A 23798-nucleotide genomic window follows, 5' to 3' on the forward strand; every position below is an offset into this window, starting at 1 on the left:
TTGATCATACTACAAGTTATTCAAATGATAATTCTGTCTTAAATTAGCTATTTATTCTTTATATTTTCACATTAGATTACCTTATTTAAAATATTTAATGAAGAAGAAATGCCAGAAATATTAAATATTTAAGAATGCATTGAAAATTATGAAAGAGTAGCTTATTACTTTTTAGTTTTTCATTGCTGGAATAAGCAATTTTGTGTGAAATGTCAGGATATGAAGACATCTTTTGCATAGGAAATGATGTGAACCATATGGCTTATTCACCATCAACTGAATTACAAACCATGGCAGTTCCTACACTTTTAGGAGATGCTTATGTGGTCCTTCCATTAAAATTCCACTAATGTGACATTTGTGAAAAGGTTTATGTTTGGACATACTTTCCTCACCATATGAGAAGCCACAGAGAGCAACGGCATAGATTAAAAGTGTTTACATATAAATTGAAAGCTATCAGTTCTAAAATGCTTCTCATTTCATGTGTCAGAATTTTTTTGGCCTTTTAGGGTAGTCTTGTGTGTTTCCATGTTTACAAGACCCTGGCTGTTAATGTTGTTAAATTTTACTCATCAGACAGGAAGAAGGATCTTAACAATCATTGTTAGGCAAAGAAACATTAAGAAAGTTAAAAAAAAAAATTCCACATTTAATCTGTTAAACAATGGCAAATTTCTTATGAATCAGTGATACTGTAATTGAACTGGAGACATTTTTAGAGCAAGCTTGCTTTGGCTTTTTCACCCTCCGATTTGGAATCTGCTCACAGTACTGCCAGCTTAACCAAAAAGGATTAACTCTCATATCCAACTGAGAACACAGATAATTCTCAGTAATTGGTAAAAAATGAAGATGAATGGGGCTGAGAGATAAGGAGCAATTAGCTCATCAGCAGTTACAGCTGTGCACTCAATCCGGATCCATCTCTTGAGTCTCGGCCCCTTTTAAAGAACCTACACAGAATAAGCATAGGACGCCCCCTCCCCAAAAAATTGCTATACCTGCCCATCATTTCTCTAGTCTTCCATTTTATTTCCTTCCTATACAAAGACACCTGTCATAGCATGCTATGTAAATTACTACCTCTCTCAGGACCTATGTCTAAAGCCAATCTTCTTTTTAAACTTTTTTTTTTAATAACAGAAACCAAATGACTACTGTAGACACTCTTAAATTCCCTGTCAATCGTTTCATTATAGCAGCATCATCTGTTTGAAAATATAAGCAATTCCCTCATCTAATTATAGGAAGGATTTGAGGTTCATTAACATTGCCAAAGCAGAGAATCCAATGTGCAACTACAGAGCTCTGCTTGGCGGCCTGTGTTCTCAGTTTCCTTTTATTTGCTTTCTCAAGGTCTCCAAGACTTTTTCCTGAAATCATAAAATTAATTTTTCCTTCCAAATAGACACATGAGATAGAAGAAAGGAAATGACTGCAATGTAAACTATTTTATTTCTTTAGGAATGGTTAAAAAAAAAAAAAAAAAAGATAAGGGGATGGTCAGCCAGGGAAGATAATTTTATCTCCCTATCTGCCTGGCTTGTTTTTTTTTTTTTTCATTGTTTTGTTTTGTTGGTTGATGGACAGAGGTAAGGAGAAAGGAATACCATTGAAGAACACAGCTGTTTAATCCCAAACTCAAGCTCTTGTTTTTACTTGAAACTCCTATATCTTTGTAACTATTGCAAGTTTGAAAAAATGCAAAAGAATCCTACATTTCAGGCATATGAAACGTGTTCAAGTTTGTGGATCACTGCATTAGGGTATTCTTGCCTACTTTCCATGGTGTTCAGAGAGAGAAATTCTGAAGTCTTAAGATTACTTCACTTCCTTAAAGAAATAACAGCAGTTCGGGGGTTATGACTATAGTTTAAACAATAAGATTTTCTTGGGACATCTGTTTTGAGATCACATTTTGAATAGATATGAACTCATTTCCTACTAAGCAAGCAATCTACTATTGTTGATAGCTGTTTACCAGTTCTATGAGTCAGATATTAGCTTGTGGCAAAGGTCCCTCTTAAATCCTCTGAGTATTCTTTAAACTGTGTACATAGTGTTTTCCTTAAATAAAATGTTAAGAGAAGTAAAAATGCAATCTTTTCCTGCCTCTTGGTAAATTATAGTCCACAAACTCTTGCACTTGGGAATAATATTTAATGTATTTATCTTTAAAGAGTCGTTTCCTTTGTTGTCATTAGTTCAGGGAGTAAGATATTAGCTTTAGCAAGTATTTAAATAACAGAGAAACTACTAAGAGATGCTCACTATGTCAATATTTATATAGCAGTTAAAAACTAGAAGTAAAATTAAGTTTCCTTTATTTAGATTAAATCGATTGTGACTAATTTCGTACCCTCAAGACTGTGCATGATGCCAAAAAAAAGAAGATAAGCAGATAAAACATAGCTATAGAGACTATGAAATTGACCTTGAGTTCACCGGTTTTAAATTCTGCCTTTCCAATATCCCAGTCCCAATTTCCAAGCAGCATTTTTTAAGCTGGTTATGTAGATCAGTCCTTAAAGCAAAAAAATAGCAATTTATCTGGCCTGTATGTTGTGGATAGCGTTGCCACTAAAAAGAATCCAGGACATTTTTCCTTCTTATCTGCAATGTAGCTCATATCAGCCAACCTGTCACAAGATAGTACTTGATATAAACAAGAGATTGCAAAGACATCTCAGTAATCAATATCAGGATGGCTACAGTATGGAAACCCCAACCAGTGCATATCATTTGTCTCAGCATCTATTTCTATGGCCAAATGAAGCATTAATTCAAATCATAAATCTATGGTGATTTAAATCTGGGAATGAGCACCTGCCTGCTTTAATGATTTATTTTGTACATTTCAGTAAGCAGGAGATTTGTCCATATGAACTGACAGGTCACCTTCAGATGCCAGGAGCAGGCTGTTTATCACCATGCAGACTAGCATCTCATCTTAGCAAGTAAATATTAAACTAAAAGAATCCAATTGATTGTGGATGAGGGAGAATGGCGACACAGCCATATATTTCACTCAGCCTGCTGATGCCTCACTCGGATCTATCCTGAAGTCCTCACTTCTTCCTAAAGTGATCATTCTGTTGGAAAGATGCGAGCTCAAGGTTACCACGTAAAATTGGGATATAAAATAATTATTTGTCCGTGTCATAGGTTTCTTCAAACACCTTTTTTTCTGGCTAATTTTTACAATTCATATTAAGAACTAGAGAGGGTCATCTATAATAAGAATATTCCTTCACCTCACCAAGCCAAATGAAATGAAACCAAGCAAAGAAAAAAAATCTATTTTCTAGCGGCACTCAGGATTTACTTACAACCAAGGGGTGAGGAAGTGGGGCGGGGGAAACAGTGTTTCTACACAGAGAAGGCTGAAACGTTTAAATAACGCGTGAGCCAGATGAGTATAAGGGAAAAGAGAATCCTGAATCGACTTCAGAAATGTCACTGGATTTGGGCAGGGCTGAGTAGTAACAATACATCATTTAAGTAGCACCTCTCTGAGGGGTTTCGCTACTTCCAAGGGCCAAGTGATAGATTCGTGAGAGCAGTACATTTGTATTCTGAAATATAAGCCTTCTGAGATTCTTGGGATTCCTACTGGAATTCATAGGTTTCAATACCACTTCCTAAGCACCTCGTGCTAGCTGATGTTTCTGGGGGATCCACCGCATCCTGTTATGACTGTCTGCTTACTTAGCCACCCCACCCATAGGAGTGTACGCCCCTTGAGTGCTGAGGCTGTGTTAGGATTATTTTTGTGTTCCTAGAATAAGCTAAAATCAAACATACAACAAAATCCAAATGACGTCACAGCTGCCCCCAAATTTCCTCACAGGCCTGCAGCTTAACAAGTAATACCTAGTAGAGAGAATAGGAAAACAGAGGAGGAAGCAGTCGGTGGCTGTAAAAAGAGGAAGAAGGTGATTTTCAGGAAAGTAAGTTGGGAGAAATAATAACAATAGCAAAAGCAATACCCACATGACTAACATTATGCGTGACCAAAAAAATGTGATAAACAGACACGGTAATGAAGAAAATGATAAGCACTTGTCAAATATGATTTTCTTTCCTTCTCATGATGCAGATACTATTTTCTATGCCATTTTTCAGATGTGGAATGCGAGGCTCAGAAAGTTCACATAACTTTCCAAAGTCACGGAGCAAGTAGTTATTGAACACTTACCAAGGGGCAGGCACTATCCTCAGAACCAGAGAAGACTGGAGTCCATTTAAAGCAATTGCTCAAAATTGCCGTGATCTATGAAAGCTCAACCTCCTATCCCCACCATTGCCCTGTACCTTCCCTCACTCTACCCCATCCCTCCCCTAAACTCTCTTTCCCTGATCTCTAGGTAAAGAAGAAGGGGGCAGGGGCTGTGCTCAGGAAGGGTAATAAATCACAAATTCTTAGAGGACAGCAGTATGTGAGAATAGAATAAAAATGACAATGGATAACATTTCCCCTCAAATCAGTTACAGATCTCTACTATAGATGATCCATGAGCTTTAGGGACGAGCAATGACACTAATGTTAACACAATCTCAAAATATTAAGACCCTCTAGGAAAATTCAAATAAATTTCCGTTTCTGGTTCAAATTGGATGATGGGTGTCAAAAAAAAAAAAAAAAAAAGCAATATAAACCAGCAAGTGAATACCTTAATGGAAGAAAAGTGATTTCTTCCAACTAAAACGCAAAAGCAAATTGAAATTGTTTCTTAGTTTAAGTCATTATGAGAGCCTAGCTATCCAAATAATTATGATAAGCACAATTTGGTCAGAGGGCAAGTATTATTCCATAATATCAAATATTAAGTGTATGCCAATGCCTAATTATGAGCTATGGTCTCTTTATCTTATGCCTGTTGGTTTCTCCAAAGCCAGCTTCTGTTCTGCTGCTCAGGAAATTTGACAGAGGTAGAGTGTTTTAATATATTTTGTTCAAGTGTTATTAAATTGCCTAACTTAAAGATCCCTCCTCACAACACCAGCTATCAACAACAGCCCGCATTCAAGGCTTACTCTCCTAAAATTCTGATAACAATCCAAATTATGCCTTGGAATCACAACTATAGTTTAGAGTGGCCAATTCCTTGTTTTCAAAAGTGTCCAATTTTGCTCTATTTTATTGGGCAAAGTAAAAGACTAGTATTTTAAAATAATATGCAGTCAATAGTTCTAAAAAGAGAATTACAATTCTTTCATTTTACTTCAATATCGTTTTTAACTTTTAAAAGCTTAAATTGATGTGTGTAAACTATGCCCTAAACCATCCACCGCCCTCCATCTTCTCAACAGAAGCACTGCAAATGCGAACGCTGGCACTTCCCTTAGTTCTTTTCAGATTTTGAGCCATGTCTTTGGCTTTCTTCCACATCTTTTTATCCTTCTAAGAATTGCTACCTCCTTCTTTATCATACTCTCAAGTCAAAGCCATTAACGCCTCTCCTTTTCTATTTCTCTTGTCTAGTTCTGTTGAAAAGTTCTATTTTCCCCCTTTTTACGTTGGAAGCTGCTCTTTGGCATCACTGAAGTGGTGGTATTTTGTGTTTCGTGTATGTGTTTTAAAATTACTTCCTACTCGGTTACTCATATCTAGCGCATGATTCCATGAACAGTTGTGCAAATGACTATCACTGAAGTCCACAGTATTCCTTCATACACGCCCCCTACCTGTAGGTCAATGGACTGAAAGTAGGGAGCTGCTGATTATCTAAAGAAATAATCTGTTAAAATGTTGCATAGAAAAGAAAATCTAATTGAACTGCCATATATTATTGTGTCCCTCATGAACATGTATGTTGGATATAGTCTTGGGTACATCTTGTAGCATCCAAATTTCTCTTGTTCATTTATATTTTGAGCATGATTTCTACATTTTAAAGGGAAATAATACAGTGCAGTGGCAGAAAAAAAAGTTTTATGTCACAAACACACAGATGCTAAAGATATCATCAATAAAAATTTAACCTTCATTTGAAGTTGTGTTTGACAAAACAAATTACCCAAATTAATTCTGCAAAGAGAAAGCTGTTCCTTTTTGGTTTAAATAGTAATGGTTAACTTTCCATCCCTCCATACCTCAAGAAAGAAAAAGATCAAATTAAGACATTAAAGTGGCATTTTTTAAATAAGAGAAACTGATAATGGATGTATACAGAAAGAATTAATTATCAGCATAATTCTTATTCTTGGCAATACATGAAAAGATTAAGTTTATATGTTTTGCTGCTAAGGCGCATTTCTTATTTGATAACCAATGCATTAAGAATAAAAAAGCTAGTGTGTGGTTTTGTTTGTAAATATTCTTCTGTCATCTTACCCATAATCAATACTTTAGAATTCTGACTATTAGAACTTATTTGTATTATGAAAGATGTTAACTGAATTTTTACAGTAGAGGTTGCAGACATAAAGTTAATTCCTACATTTAAAAATAATGTTGCTAATTATTTATTTAGAGTATGTGTGTTGTTAGGCTAAGTGGTTTCTTCAAAATGTACACTATTTTCAAAGCTAAAGGGGCCAACTTCTTGAACGGGTAGCCAATAATTTTGTTCTGGAAAAGAAAGTCATTGAGTAGCAAAATGATCACAGTAAGTTTCAGTGAACATAAAACTTACCGACACTTGAATTCATGTCCCCATTTTCAGAATCTGCTCCATGTTGGTTACTACTGGCATGATAGTTGCTCATAGCTTCTAATTTGATTTTTTTCACCTTCATTGCTTCGGCGATCGCTGCATTGGTAGCAGCGGCAGCTGCTGCAGCTGCTGCTGTCAAACCTTCAAAGAATAAATTAAAAATGAGGTAATTCAAATTCTGATTTTTCACGTAAGACTCCACGTGCTTTACAGAACACATATACAAACATATTGAAGTATCTGATTCCTTTATGCAGCACTCTGATAGCATATATTCATTCCCAGCTAACCAGTGAAACTATGTTGATATCACAGAGTGCTCTCCGAACGCCCATATTCAATATTAGCAAAAGCATGATTCGTACACAGAAGGAGAGGAGAGTAGTAGAAATGCAGCCAGAATTCGCCCTCAAACAAACCCATCTGAACATGTCATTCCTGGCTCCAAATCCTCTACAGCTGCCTACAGGTGGGGGGAATCTGAACTGCTTAGCCTAACTCACAAAGCTTTTCACTAGAATGGGAAACCCACCTAATCACCCGAAGTTTCCCTGTTCTCACGCCATACTCCTCCTATGCTGAACGTGGCCCCAGTACCCACACGTGCCCTGCCTCTTCAAGCCCGTGCTTTTGCAATTGCCATTGCCTTTGTCTGGAACAGCCTAGGCCTGTGACTCACTTCCCCCACTTGTCAGTATTCTAGTCCCAGAGTTGACCTTTCGAACCACTATGCCACAACGTCTCCAGAACAGTTTGTCTCTGTTCATCCAGAAAACGGGAGGTGGGAGTGATCATGAGATTCGAAAAAACAGTTTGAGGCCAGATACGGAAGATCAGAAAGCGAAGACCTGGCTTTAGGTACAGGCTCTAGGTAACCAGCACAGGTTTTGGAGCAGGGGAGCGATTTGTTTTCCTTAAACGTGTGAACTTTTACCGAGTCAATTCACTTCATCCGACATCCTTCATCTGCAAAACGAAAGACACTGAAACGTGTGAATGATCTCTCCTAACTCTAAAACTCTGACAGTCTATGAGAGGATATACACACACACCCGCCCACACCCTCATACTCCTTTTGCTATGCTGCTTCAGAATTTCTGGCTACAGCGCTTCAGCCTGCTTTGAATTTATCTGTGTGATTTATTTCCACTCGCAGCTGGTGGATTTGAGACTGAAACCTCTCTCCTCCTTTTCCTCCCCACTAATCATCACTTCTAGTTACTAGAGCAAATAAGTTGCAGCCTCAGGAATTAGAAGAAGGTCTTTTTCCCTAGAAACCTCTGCTTTTTTTTTTTTTTTTTTTTTTTTGAGGTTAGGAGAAGACCTCACCTTTCCTTCAGATCAGACCAAAGAGACCTTGACAACTTTCACCCCAACGCAACAAGACCTTCAGACTGACTCTTTGCATGACAAACTGGTAACTGCCCCCTAAAAAGGCACTGATCTGAACTCAAAGAATTCATCTGGGTCTCGACTGAACACTTATTGCCTTTTAAGTCCCAACTTGAACTGATTCTCTCATCTTCCTATGATTGAATTTTCTCCCCAGTTACTCATTTCCTTCAAAGATGTTTCAGAAGATTTTCTTTCCTGTTCTCTTAAAATTCTCTTTGTGTTTCCCAGAAAATCTCTCTTCCTCAGTTTCGCCTTGTCACCAATGCGAACATCCAAATTGTCCTTTCCCTTCATTGCCTGGTGTTGTCCCATATCCAATTTATGACACATCTAGGGTCTTTATCTTTGATTTATGAGGCAGGTAAATCTTGTTCCATAGTATTCTTTCTTTTTTTTTTTTTTTTTTTTGCCTTTTCCATCAAAACATTTATTAATGTTTAATTAATGCGTAACTGCATGAGGCCTGAACTGTGTATGGGCTGTTAAAGGCTTGAGTGTGTGGCTAAAGCCAGGAAAACTGTTGCCCCCTTTTTCATGTCTGCAGAGGAGGAAAGTTGGGCCAGTCCTATGGCCTGCAAAAGAGGGGGTCAATACCCCTGAGCAAGATTCTGCTGAACCGTAATGGAGCTGGGGTGAGGGCACTGTGCCAGCACTTCCAGGCAGTGATCTTACAGCCTGTTCTTCCTGGTGTCCATCCTCTTTTGCCCTGAAGAAAGAAAAGTATCTTTCCATATAAGAAAGAAAAAACTACAACTTGAGATATGATTGTTATTATTGGATAGATCTGAATCAAGCTCAGTAGCATGAAACATAACTGTGCTTGATATGGCCTTACACAAGCTATAAAATCTTCTTAAGTATGGTTTCTTCATCTGTAAAGTCATCCTATTCACAAAGGGATAATAGAAGGATTAAATAAGATAAACTATGTGAAAAATGCCACATAATGTTTAGTAAAAACTAGGCAGGCCTTGTGTTCTAGTTTTTACTTCAGCAAGTCAAGACCAGTCCTAGCTATGACTCAAGCAGGATACAGTGGGCTGGCTGCAACCCCCCTCAGCTAGAAGTATCCTGCTTCTCCTTAGCTGCCGGCATTAACCCCTGACTTTTAAAAACGCCTTTCACAATTTTATTATTTATCTGATCTTATTGATGGTACTCTTCTCTTTTTCCATTTGACAGTTTTTTCCCCCTTAGGTTTACACTGCTCATACAAATTCCAACCGATAGATGTGTGTGTGACACACACATGCTATAACCATAATACTTTTGAAATATTCTATTTTCAGTCCAGTTTCATGAAGGCAAGAAGAAAGCTATGACATTTGCAACAGTTGCTGATTTTAGTTTCACTAACTCACCTAACTGTTTGATGATAGGTTCTCAAATTTAATTCTTTAATAGCTTTCACACTCAGCCAATTTTCTCCATCTCCCCTGGCTTCCCCTAGTGCAAGCTGCCACTTTTTGTTCCCTGGAGTCTTGTAATTATTTCTTAACAGCTTCCACTTTCCCTACCTCCAATCTCTTATGATTCATACTGCGGTCAACATAACCTTATGAAAACAAAAATCTAATCCTGGCATTCGATGCCCGCTCTGAGAAGCAAGGTGGGTGCTTCATGTGTCTGTCAGGGCCCTGTGTGCTCAGTCCCCTGCTTATCTGTGTAGCATTATCTTTCCCCCAGGTCTCCTTTGCTCTGTGTGCTCCAGACATATAGGGGTCTTTCACCTCCTCTAGTGGACTACATTTCCTCTTTCAAGCTAGACTTTGCACATGCTGTTCAGACTTTCTAGAAAATCTCTCCAGTTCCCTGCCCCAGATCTGTCCTTGCATCTGTCATGTGAGGCTTAAATATGATGGTCTAGGGGAAGCGGGCTCAGGATCCTGACTCTTCAGCCTACCTGGGAAAGAGCTCCAACACTTCAAGAATCAGCCTAAGACTCACTTCTTTTAAAGAGCTGACCTTCTCCACCCTACTCCTCAAGAGTAGAGCTAGTGGTCCACTTACGCGTGTTCTCAGCCCTGTTGAATGAAAGTCTGCATTCTCTGTGCATCAGAATCACTCACAGAGCTTTCAAACCACGCAAAGAGCTGAGTCCTACCATCTGAGATTCTGGTTGGGACACGTCCATCTGTATATTTTGGTTGATTTTACCGTTCCTCAGGTCACTTTAATGTGCAATCTGAGAACAGAAACTCACTCAAACTCTTTATTGCTCCTTTTTTGGGGGGGGTGTGTTGCTCAGGGGGGTCGGTTTAGGGCTAGCTCCTCCAACTAGGTTATAACACTGAAAGGACAGAAATACTTTCCTAGTATATGTATCCCAAACACTGAGCACAAAGCCTGGCACAAATTGTCACTGAATGAAAAAAACGCTTCTCAAACTGGATTACATAGAAAGCCGCAGGAGAAATACGGGCATTATTTTGACAATATCCATGTAAATAATTTAAAACATTATGTTCATATTACAGTCAATGTAAATATACTAGGAGTAGCAAATCTCATTAATTTAATAAAAAGCATTTACTTTCCAAAGCTACATCTGCCTCGGACTGGAGAGAATCACGAAAGTCTCACCCTCACCTCTGCATTGATTGCACTTCCTGTTGGCCTTGCCATGGCCCTTTCAAATCTCATGTAATTCTCAAATTCCCTCCAATTTGCTGTCTCTAGTAAAAACTTAGTTTAGAATCTATACACTCACTTTAGAAAGAGGTCCCATTGTATAGTTTGTTCCTATTGAAGCTGCCTTTGAAAAAATAAGTGTAATAAATTCACAAAATAACACTAGTTTTTGGTCTATACTTCATAGGGAGTTCACACTGCGAAAACACTTCCTATGCAATCAAGAATGCTCTACCTGTGCAACATGGATGGACCTAGAGATTATCATACTAAGTGAAGTAAGTCAGACAGAGAAAGACAAATATCATGTGATATCACTTATATGTGGAGTCTAAAAAAATGATACAAATGAACTTATTTACAAAACAGAATCAGACTCACAGCTTAGGAAACAAACTTACTGTTACCAAAGGAGAAAGGTGGGATGGAGGGTAAATTAGGAAATTGGGATTAACATATACACACTACTATATATAAAATAGATAAACAACAAGGACCTGCTGTATAGGTCCTTGAGCCATATTGAACTATATTCAATATCTTGTAATAACCTGTAGTGGAAAAGAATATGAAAAGGTATATAAATATATGCAACTGAATCACTTTGCTGTATACCTGAAACTAACACAACACTGTAAATCAACTATACTGAAATATGAAATAAAAATTTTTAAGAAAAGAATGGTCTGCTTGTGTAAACGCCGGCAACCCATAACATTTACCACACACTTTTCCTCCCTCCGTAACCCTTTCTCACTTAGAACTCTTCTCCACCTGTCTCATAATCAGACTTCAGCATATTTTCCTTCAATATCCCACCCTGAAGCAGTGAATTTATGACTGCTTTTAACTCTCCCCAATCAAAACAAGCCATTTTTCCCTCAGAACTAGGTAATCCAGTGTTTCTCCAAGTGATAATCTACATCAAAGCTAGCTGCAGAGTGTGGTAAAGTTGAAGATTATCTTCCTTGGGGCCACATTCATGGACCCTATCTCTGAGATGGACTGAGGAATCTGTATTTTTATCTTTCAGTAGGTTGATTCTGATGCTCCCTGCCCTTAGATTATTTGATGACAGTAATGTACATTATTAAAGTGTGTCTACACCTTACAGTAAAAGCTTTTTAGCTAGGTAGATCATCTCTGCGGTGGTTTTTGAAAGTGAGTATGCTTAAGAATCAACAAGGGAACTTGTTAAAATACAAAATCAGGTTGGACCAATAATCAGAATCTAAGACATACTGCTGTAGTGTGATGCAGACTTTGGAAAAATGAGTCTTCTGCGCCTCTACCCTAGCAGAGCAGAAGCAAGGAGGCCAGCCAGGTAACACAGCACTTCTGTGTGTTATAGATCCAGTAGCTATGCACGTTATTAACTCAACCAACCACTTACATATACGAATCTATTTGGTATATACAGTAATTGTTAATTAAACAGCTTGGGTAGTTTCTCCAGATTCTTCAATCAGGTAAAATTTTCACCAGATTTCCTTCTCTCATTGAGAGAAAAATTACATATATGTACACACACACATAATGCATGTGTGTGTGTACGGTGAAGAAACAAATAAATGAAAAAAGGTTTTCTCACACTAAGGAATGATTAACCTATCTATTTTACCTCATGAAACTTACTTTTTACACTCTCCAAGAACAATTATAGTATCTCATACACAAAGACAAAAACATACACTAAACTGAGAAGTCAAATGTAGTATAATTTCATTTTATTTTAAAAGGTTCTAAATCCAATTTTATCATCAGCAATGGGGAAACTTTAATGTATACTTAAAATTCATTTGCCACTGATAAAATAATGTATTGAGAGATAGTTTGTTTAAAAAAGATGTTTTCCTTCAGAGAAAGGATAATAAGTCATGTATTGTGCAACTCGTAGACCTTCTATTGGCCCTCAGAAAAGGGACTGTACATCAAACTTAGGCTAAACCCCATAGGCCTTATGTCATGCAAAACTATTTAGGTTTCTTTTTTTTCTATTTGATCTTCACGAACTCTACCACTTACAATTCAAAAGGATGAATAGATTTTTACATAGAATTTAGAAAAACACCTTGTCATATTAGTGTCTGAATTAGTGTCTGAATTATGCTACAAACTCATTGCAGCGGGCTCCATTCTGTTCTACTCCTTCAGAGCAAATTCTATATTACTTTTTTTAACCAGCTATTGTTAGAAATTCTTTATTTTTATCTTGGCTTATAGATTTCTTTTACTTGTACTTTTATTTTTTGATGGTCCATTAAAATCTTTTAAAGTTCTTGTTGAAAACTGACTGGCATGGAGATTCCTAGTTATGTAAACTCACTATCATATAAGGAGTAAACATACAGTCATTGAAAAACAAAACACTCCAAAAGCCATACAAACTTTGGACAACATGCATCAAATTTATATGAAATACTGCAGCAAGTTATATAATTCCTAAGGCTTCCAAATTCCTATCTTTAAAGCAGAGATATCAGTTCTGACCTCATAGCAGTATTGTGGGGAATAAAGGTAAAATAATGTACACAACAGCATGGGCACATACTAAGCCCTCTGAAAATGGTAGTAAATATTATCAAGTAACCCGTAATATCCATCATGTCATTTAGTTTTACCTTTGTTCAGTTATTCACAAAAATGCAAATATGACAAAAGTTATCTAACAGTGTACGGTGAAAATTTAAACATTTGACAAATGGACACCTGAAAACCATGCTTCTATCAAATCATTTGATTTAGTAGCCTACACTGATCAAATTTATCATAAAATCACTAAGTCTCCACTCTGTGCTATATTGATACGAACCTTTTGCTACTTCAAATTCAATATCCTAAAACCAATCCATGGGCTTATCATTTGAAAGGGAAGCAGGCATTATTATTCCTTGAGAGCCTTATTTTCCTTTGCAAAGATAGCATTTTTCTTCTGCTCTCAACTTTTATCAAAACAGCCTTTAAATCCTTCAAGTGCTGTTATACAATCCTGATTGCTCTCTCTAAAAAGGGAAAAGTATCCCCATTCTATTTTTTTCAAATAAGTTAGTACCCCTAGTTATAAAGAGTAGATTACAACTATAGATTATAAATATCAATAAAAGAGACATATTGCTGTCAAATTCTTTCTCTGATCTGTTTGTTTGCTCATTAACTTGAAAGGTCTAATCTTTGATCTTTGGTTTCAAAGACATCAAGATGACTTCCAAATGTTTGATATGTTGTCTACTTTTACATCGCATTCCATATAAAATGCGTTTCCCAAGACCTAATGGCTAAATAAAATTAGTTATAAGCAAGAGATAGTAAGCATTCAAAGCTTCCATATGATAGACTTTTTATTAGGCTATGTCACTTTACCCAAATGTAGAAAAAAGTACTCTAACATGCACTCGTTTATAGCCAATAGTAGTTATTATTAATATTCTGGAATTGATAAGTTATTTATGTCTGGCATTCTTCCTACTGCTTATTCAGGGAGACAGGCAGCTTATAAATATCTCATCACTCCACCGTCACAGAAATTTCATCGACAGTGCTCATGCACAGCTATTAGCAATATGAATCTAACCATTACAAGAAGGAGGAAAATCGAACATGTGGCATTAATACGCAGTCCTGGTTCCTAACCATCTGATAGGCAGATGGTGTGAAGCGGATTCTCCAGCTGAAATGAAGGGGCACATCATTTAAAACCTTGTTTGCATTCTAACTGATATCAGTGCCATATTGATATACATGATACATCATGGCAGTGTTTGAACAATCTAGTTTGTTTCAGTCATAAATGTTTACAGCCTTGTTTTTTTAATCTTATAAGCATGTTCAGAAGAGTGTATTTTTAATTTATGAAACCTATTGTTTACTTCTGTTGAACTACAAGATTAGTGGAAAGCAGGAATATTAAATTACTTCAGCTAGAGCAATATAACCAAGACAGATGAATAAAGTGGGTTTCTATTTTCAATAAAGGATGTTAGTAAAGGAATTTTAAAATTAGCCCAGGCATTCTGTGCATTAAATACATTTATTCATTTAAACCTTCTAGCTTTTTCTCCCCCAAGTGGCATACAGAGATACTTAATGCTTTACACAGTCATTCATTTAAAACTCTCACTGTGTGCAATTAATCTTGTCCAACAATTCAATTCAGAAAGTAAAACATCAAAAAGCAGAGTTCAATTCAACAGTCATTACTGTGAAGTAATCTTTCTGCTCCTGACAGATCGTATAGACTCTTTGCAAAACTGTTGAAGGTGCATTGTAAGCTCTACATGAGTTTGAATTACAACTCAATTGAAATCACTCCAAGTCTTAGAAGAATTCTTGGCTCAGTATAACAACTTGAAAACACCAGTACCTTTTTTCCACCATGTCTTCTTCCTATCCTTATTTAAATACCAGCTGTCTAAAAAACTGAAACTAATTTTCCCAGTTATTTTATTTCTCAATACTTTCTAAATAAACAGAAATTGTGATTGAACTATGCCTGTCGTCACCCTTGAATAATTAAATAACAGAAATGATAATCAACTAGAATAAGTAACTTAATTGTAAAGCAGGGTAGACTGAAGATTTTGAGTGAGAGTTTGTCTCCCAATGTCCATTAGACTGATTTTTCTTGCCCTTTGAAACACATTTATATTCTGCAGAGAAAAGGAAAATTGATCTTAGAGGCTGTTAATGGAAACACTCCTTATACCAGTTTCCAGTTTTTCAACTGATTAAATTAGATTTTTAAATGTGGCAATTAACCAAAAAAATCTACTAATTTGGAGAAATATACAGAAAGAGTTTATTATAATATTGATAATCACTAATAAATCAAGTAGACATCAAGTTTAGCATTCTTTTCTGATTAGCTTAAAGTCTACAGTCTCCCAGAGTTTAGGAAGAAATAGCAGTAGTGAAGTCAGAGGGAGGGGACCCCGTGGTGATGTTATTTGGCCACATGTAAAATCACTGAGAAATTTCCATGGAAGTTTTTGAAACACTCAACTTCTAATCACTAACTCAGAGAATCAGGATGAAACAGAATCAATTCAAATGTTTAAATTACTATGATTTAAAATAAGAAAATAGGTAATTTATGAAAAGTTGAACCTGACACAACAAGGTCTTGAATATATAACTTTCACTTCGACTCCATCTGTTAACATTACCACCTTTAGAAAAATATTTCTTAACAGCCACTTGGAGTCTGGACTTATAAAACATAGAGATGAGAAAGACTTTATCTACTGCGACCCTTTTATTTTACTGATGATGAGACTTAGGGGCAGCGAGGTTAATCATTTCTATAAAGTCACACCATTAAATAATGATAGATTAATCCCAATTCCCCTAACTCCCACTTCAGCAGTGGCCACACTGCCTCTGTCAATAAACGAAAAAAGAAAAGGACAGAATACAGTAAACTACGGAATCACTGAAGGAAAATGAATCCTCTTTTCTCAAGTAGCTTATGGATTGCACAGGAAGCCAAGGTTACAGACACTCAGATGATGTTACAGACACTCAGATGATGTCACAAGTATAAGTTGACTCCACTTAAAAACCTGATCTAAATGTTCATTTGTGATTCCGTTTTATAAAATTTCGAATATATCTGCCACAGAAACAATGGTCATTCAACTTTGTGCACAAAACGTTTAACCTGTACTACTGGTGAAATATATTGTTTATAATATTACCCTGAGTCCTATATTTTAAATACAGAGCAACAAGGAAAAGGAGAAAGGCAAATAAATTATTTTCCTCTCTATATCTTGAATATAGAAACAATTATAAATAGAACCAAATTGAAAGAGGTAACATTTGTCTTGAATTTTCTTTAAAGCACTCTTCTCATTATTATTATTCCATTCTCCACTAAACTGGGCATTGGATGTTCTCATATTTGTCTAAGGCCCAATACTTCTTACTACGTACATGACTCATCACCCCAAATTACTCAAAGCATTGGCCCCAGGCAGGTGGCTCTTACCAACCTGAGAGTAGCTGACAGTATGTGACATTGTGAAAGGATGTTTTTAAAAGAGGCTACTTGTCAATATATTGGTGACAGTTCAGGCAGTATAATAAGTGAAAAGAGGAAACGGTGTCATAAATTTAATTTCCTGCCAAAGTCACCTCACTGGCATTTCAGCCTAAGAATAGTCTTTCCAAATATTCTCCTACTTTTCTCAACACCATGTAAATGCTCTTCTAACTCCTTTGATACTTCAATAAGTATCTTTCTTTTCTTTTTCCAGAATCCTGGTAGCATGTAGGGCTCTGTCAGTGTGTGCTTGTTGGTGAGGAGAGGAGATGAGAAAAAAATTATAATATAGGTGGTCGTTTTTACATGCAAGTTTTGTTTGGGGGGAGTTATCCAATGAGACAGAAATAGCTGGAGACAATGTGGCCAAAAAATTTTTCTGATATAGTAATATAAAGGAAAAGACTCAAGAAATATATACATATATATATTACTATATATATATATATATATACACACAGACATCATTATATATATATAATGACACATACACACACATACACACTTTTTAAATAGAGGTCAGGGTCTGGGTTGAGAAAAATATATAGCCATATTCACTGAATAACAATAGGTTAGGAATGGAAGGACTATTTGAAGCAATACATTCTTCACACTTTTGTCATTGGGTTCTTACATTTCTATCACCATCTCATTGAATCTCTGTAATCAGTCGACAAGAAATGTATTTTCCTTTTGTGATTTCAAGAAAAATATGAAGTGTGAGAGCCCAGTTGTAGTGCTTGGAAACGTAGGATTTTGGTTGCAGTTTTAAAGTTGGACTATGGAAAAGAATAATCCTGATTAATTTAGAAAAATAGATACTGCCACGTGACAAGGAAGATTACAAAGAAATATAGCTCTTAGCCCATAGCCTCAAGTGGCTGTCATATCCTAGAGAATGGCATGAAGCCTTAATCATGGCATGCTTTTGTAATCATAGTCAGGTTACTTAATTTTTTTAGTGTAATTTAGACAAGTTACTTAAATTGTCTGATTTTGAGGCAACCTTGTACTTTACTGTTCAAGAAATAAATGCTGTCTATGTTCAAAACTATTTCCCTTCTGAGGTTTGATTCATACATTCAACCCAGCTCACCTACGAACAGAGCAGGTGGATGTCAAAGAAGAATTTACCAATGGTTGACATTGCACTATTCTTTTTTTTTTTTTTTTTTTTTGCTGCAAAAGCATTACAACAGAAAGAAACATCTAATTTCTAATGTGGCAATAAATGCTAGTCTTTTGTACATTCTGATAAAACCTTTTACTTTATTTCAAAACAGTAGTAAGTCAGAGCAAATCTTCCATTTTCCTTACATCTCTTCATTTATGAGCGAAGTCTATAGTTGCACTGATCCAATGGCTTCTCTTGACCTAATTTATGTTGTACCATGAGATTCTATTAAAAGAAACTAAATCACTGCAGTAGATTTATTCATCTTAAATAATTTAAGCTAATTGAAAAAGAACCAAACTAAAACTAAAACACTTCTCTCAAGCATTCAACTTCTGCATGTCAATTAGTAATTTAAACAACCAGCTAATCACAACAGCTTCGTGTGAAACACGAACCTGTGCTGTGTACACATTTCTCTACCTCCACGGAGCTGAAGATAGAAATAAACATCAACTCTGAGTCTGAAAGCATGTGTATCTATTCTGGAGTCATTAGACAATTCCAATAAAATATTTTCACTGATTGATTTGAGACTTTTCTCAATTTTGCCAAATAATTTTGAAAAGAGCACATGGAAAAATGAGAGGAATATCTGGAAAATCATATCCAATCACTCTTCTGGCAATGCGCTACGGAATTTCAAACTTGTAACATGACTTAAGCAAAACAAAATTTAAAACATTACTGTTATTCACCAAAGTTGCTATACCATAATAACCAGAAACTGAACTCCTATGGGTTGGTTTAAAAATTAAGAACCTAGCTTAATATTATTACGATTATATTTTATTCTTGTCTCTCTGCTTCTTGTTGGTAAAACTTATCAAATATCAATTTAAGTCATGTTAACAGTAGCTGATCATGTTATCACAAATTATGCTATGCTAATTGTCCCATCATTATAGAACTCCATTTGTAAAAGCAATGGTCATTTTTCTCACGCGACTATTTTATAATTCAGCTTTTGTTAATACCTGGAGTGTGTGGCATAGACAGTCCCACAAAGAGTTACAAAGCTCTTCGCAGTATTTTTGCCATACATCTTCCTTCTGAGAATTAGAAAATTCAGACATAACTTTATCTTGGAAGTAAAGCCTTTTGAAATATTGCTAAAGTGCATACTGAATAAAAGACAACACACTTAAGCGGACTTTTCCCCCTTTAAACAGCATTCATCTTTTCAAAAGCAATAGATTCTCAGTCCACACGGAGTCTATTGCATTATTCATTTCATGTGCAACCTCATGCTGGACCATAAATTGTTACTTTATCTAATCAAAGGAGACTTAACTCTACAGAAGGTCAAAGGTTTAATTTTGTGAAGTATTATCTTACGCTATGAGTTTAACCGAAAAAATAGAAGAAGAAAAACAGCCAAGAAACTGGTAATAAATGAACCTTTATTGCCTCAGGCATTGGCCTAGTTAATAAACTTTCATTGAAGGTTTCTTTCAACTGTTACGGAAATGAGAGGAAAAAATCTTAAATTACAGCCATGTGTGACTTTTAAAGCAGTCATTCTTTTTTATCTCAACCTCCCTAGCTCAGGGAAAAAAAAAAAAAAAAAAGACAAAGAGAGATTGTCTTCGATCTCTTAACCAAAAATGTATGTTTCTAAAACAGATGAGAAAGTGCAGATAAACTTTCTAAAAGCAGAGGTCAGCTTTGAACAATATAAAAAAAAATCATTATTAGGTGTTGAATCTTAGAGAACAATCTCTCTAGCTAAATGTCAAAACTACAAAAGGGAGGAAGGAGACGTAGTTTTTGCCAATCTAACTCTTAACATTGGGTCTCCAACTTAGCAAAATATGATGCTTTGTCATCTCACCACTGGTGCACAAAGTCCACTGTAGATTTAAAATTCATTAAATGTATGTAAATAAGTACATTATCTATGTACTGTCTGCCCTGTTTTAGACACACCAAAAAAATCCTTTTATTTTCAGAATCAAAAACACTAGTAGCGAAATAATTCATTTCATCGTTATGCAATTAAAATTTTTAAGAACAAGTCTATGTTTTTAGCTGATACTCTCATCCAACAACGGCCCGTGAATAGTTTTTTTTTTTTTTCCATTATTTTCTAGAGAAGAAAATGAACTGAGTTCTTCTGAACTAAATCTCCCTTTTTGTCTGATATGAGTATTGCTACTCCAGCTTTCTTTTGATTTCCATTTGCATGGAATATCTTTTTCCATCCCCTCACTTTCAGTCTGTATGTATCCCTAGATCTGAAGTGGGTATGTATACATGAATCTCTTTGCTGTACACCAGAAACTAACACAACATTGTAAATCAACTATACCCAAATATAAAATAAGAATTAAATTTTAAAAACCTTCCTTTTTTCAGGAGGCACTGTATTGAGTATGAAAGTTATCATGGCCTCAACTGCAACATCTTAATCTCCACAGCACAGCATAAATAAGATACAGATCCTCACATCACCAACAGAGTTCACCCAACCTGTGAGAAAGGGAAGAAGCCATGTTCTGCATCTTACTTTAGATATTCTTAAACAGAAAGGAAAGCGGGCTGGCTTGATGCTCTGAACTGGACACCCCTACCAGATTCTACCCACAAATCACAACGCTCTCAGCAGGACACCCAACCCTCTTCCCACCTGGCAACATATGGACAGAATTGGGCTCTACTTCATTCCAGGGACATGTCCCCAGGATGCTATCTCGGGCCACCTTTGAATCCGAACATGATAGCTGCTTACACTGGCAGCACCAGGTGAAAGCAGGACCAGGGTCCCTACTAAGAGATACACTTCGCACAGCTGGGAGACACTGAGTTCTCCCGGGGTCAAGGATGAAGCACGTTGATAGTAGCAGCTTTGCTTCTTTTCTATATTTGCCGAGAGAGAGAGAGAGAGAGAGAGAGAGAGAGAGAGAGAGAGAGGAGAGACTAAGGAGAAAGTGGAAAACCTAGAAATTAAAGATGATTTAATGTAAATTCCGAATAGAAAAAAATGTTGCGTTCTTTGCATAGAAAATTGAGGATAAAAACACAGGTCTTCCAAAAACATAGTTAAACCTGGATATCCAGAAACTGAAGCAGGGTGAGGCAATTCGTTGTTATTAATTAGTAGAGGGTTTTAGAATCAATGAATAGTTTTTGATTTCATGCAAGAAACCAAGAAGCGCTACCCAAAGGTTACAGTGAAAAACACTGTCAATGATAAACGATTTTTTCTGCCCCACTCTATTTTCTACCTAATTTGTATGCATGCATGCAGTTGGGGAGCAAAAGAATGAAAAGGTGAAGAAAATGAAGGAACATACACTACTAGAACAGAAACACTGTATTTGAATGTGTATAGTAAATGGCTAGTTGTATACATTTGTGGATGAAGAACTTAGTAACAGCAAGGATGGTCATGCTTTATATAAATTTCAGTTTATTTAATTTACCAGTTTTTGAAAAAGGCTGAGGTACATTTAGAAAGTGACCCCAAGGTCAGAGAAGCATGGGAGAGTAACAAAAACAGGTATCTCAAATCTAATTCTTTATTCCATTAATCAAAGTTTTATGGGTTTGGGAAAGTTTTGCTACAGTACACAGAGAGGATAAGAAAAAAGAAAGATCAAGGGAATTCAAAGGATTTATTAAAAGTGCAGACGGTAACTCTGACTAGTGTTTTAGATAGACACAATTAATTAATTGTAATGTTGTGAAACTCTAAAATGCTGAAAGAACGTGCTCATGCCTGCAATGTAGTAATGTAGCAAAATACTTATAATCTTTCAACCACCAGGAGCTTTTGTTGGTTTTTTAACCTAATCCACAGCCTGACATAGATCCTAGAGTAATGGAACACAGTTCTTTGATTGAAATAATATCTAAACATTGCTGTGCTAGCCCGGTGGCCTAATAGAAGTCTGTCTCTCTGAAACTCGAGAAATTCAAGTTTGGAAACAAACTCAGACACTGAGCTCTGGCTTGTAAGTCCTTGAAGAAAAGCCTTTGAGACAGGAATATGCCCTTTCCAGTTTAACAGAACCAAAAACAGACATAAAACTTCTGCAACAGCTTTTCTTCCAAACAGTGAGACAGTCAAAACAAATTTTCTTCAGCCACTAAAAAGTGACTAATAAAACAACAGTAGAGTGTTGGTAATCACAGAGAGTCTAATATATGTCATTAAAAAGCTAAGTATTTCACAAGTGACCCATTCCACCAGCTTTCTTCATTTTGGTGTGAAAATCTGAGCAATATGTACAAGTTTAGTCATTATTACAAAAGATCTGTATCTTTTGTCAATTTTAGTCATGTGGAAAATTGCAAAGTGTTCGAAGACACACTAACAATACCTCAAACTCAAAAGGAATTTATGTATATCACATAGTGGCGAAAAAGATCTATATTATTTTGTTTTATTCAATGTACCTGAAAATTTGCAATAATGATAAGAAAGCCACACTTGAACATTTTAGTGAGAGAAAAGTAACTTCTAGGTCTGCACTTGCAACAGTAAATACACTCTGGTTAAACTCTGAAAGATAAAAACAATAAAATCTCCATTTCATTGTGTATCCTGATAAATTCCAAGAAACACAGAATATATATCATTACTATTTACCAATATCCTGGCATCTGGTAGAAACTGCTAAGCAAAAAGCAGACGAACAAAAAACAGGAAAGGCATGGGTAAAATTAAATATACCTGAGGCTACAGCCAAATTTTGATTTTGTTTGGATGCCATGCTTATCATATTATGTAATGAAAGTGATTTTTACTTAGTGTCTGTCATCTGACACTATCATATCACTTTATAAACATGATAATAAAAATGATACTAGGATGACAATGAAACAATCTGCACACTGTCACAAATGTGAAGTCTTGACATATTTTATCATTACATTGTAAGGCATGAGCTGTGAAGTTGGGTGGGAAAGCAGAGAGCAAGTAAGAAAAAATCACCAAATTACATAATAATAATATAATCCTAAAACCACAGCAGTCCTTCTAAAAAAAATTTCAGGAGCACAGCTAGAGTTGGTTAAGTCAGTAGGTCAACCATGTCGAGGACCCAAATTATTTCCATACTTCCTTTCTGCTATCTTCAATATATTGGAAAATATCTCCATGTTAGGAAGTTGGCTACAATAATTTTAGGCATCCAAGCAAAAAAGTGAGGAGCTATTTATTCTATATATTTCTCTTTATCCCACAAAGAATTCTTCCTCAACAGATACCTTAAAGAATCACCCCTCAGAACTCATTAGTCATAATTATATCACCTGATCATGCCAGTTTATGGTTGGAGAAAAATGTGAATTTCTAAATAAAATTAGGGTTTTGTTATAAAGGAAGAGAGTGATAAGGGGTTATTGGGTTGCAACTAACAAGACCTGCAATAAAAGTTTATTGGGGAATATTGAAGCAAATTGTCAACAGCCTCAAATAGAAGCCCAAATACATTGCTATTCTAAACCTTCCATCATTTTAAATCTGTCCTATGCTTGCTCAACAGTTGGCATGTACCTAGATTCGGAAGATAATATCATTGTTTTTCTCAAGGCACTATTTTACTTCTCATAATGAAGTCCTTGTACAGAAAAGTTCCATAAAATTACAATAGTGACCTTGAGTTTTATATTTAGAACTACCAGGAACAGAAACATGAAATAGCACTCAATTGCTTTGAGTTTCCTTTTCCACATCTAGCTGGAGATATCTATAGAATAAATAATAAGATGGCATGCCTATAGAATATGTAATAAGATGTTGTCCTTCATTCGATTGCTGGACAATCAAATTTATACAACTGTTACGGAATGTGACACCAAGGAACTGGTCACTTTTGAGCTATATCAAACAGTCATTTAAATATTTCTCGTGATAGTGAGGTGGCTAAAGCTGGTAGTGATATTTTTC

At 36.0% G+C, this 23798-nt stretch overlaps 1 protein-coding gene across 1 annotated transcript in view; it reads right to left on the reverse strand.

Moving 5' to 3' along the window:
• The window catches only part of DACH1 (dachshund family transcription factor 1), a 411546-nt gene that overhangs the window by 184515 nt on the left and 203233 nt on the right, over nt 1-23798 (reverse strand). The window contains exon 3 of the mRNA XM_036832080.1: nt 6642-6803. Within this exon, the coding sequence (XP_036687975.1) occupies nt 6642-6803 (162 nt within the window). The remainder of the gene's footprint in view (nt 1-6641; nt 6804-23798) is intronic.

The sequence above is a fragment of the Balaenoptera musculus genome, chromosome 18 (genome assembly GCF_009873245.2).
Source record: "Balaenoptera musculus isolate JJ_BM4_2016_0621 chromosome 18, mBalMus1.pri.v3, whole genome shotgun sequence".
Lineage (NCBI taxonomy): Eukaryota > Metazoa > Chordata > Mammalia > Artiodactyla > Balaenopteridae > Balaenoptera > Balaenoptera musculus.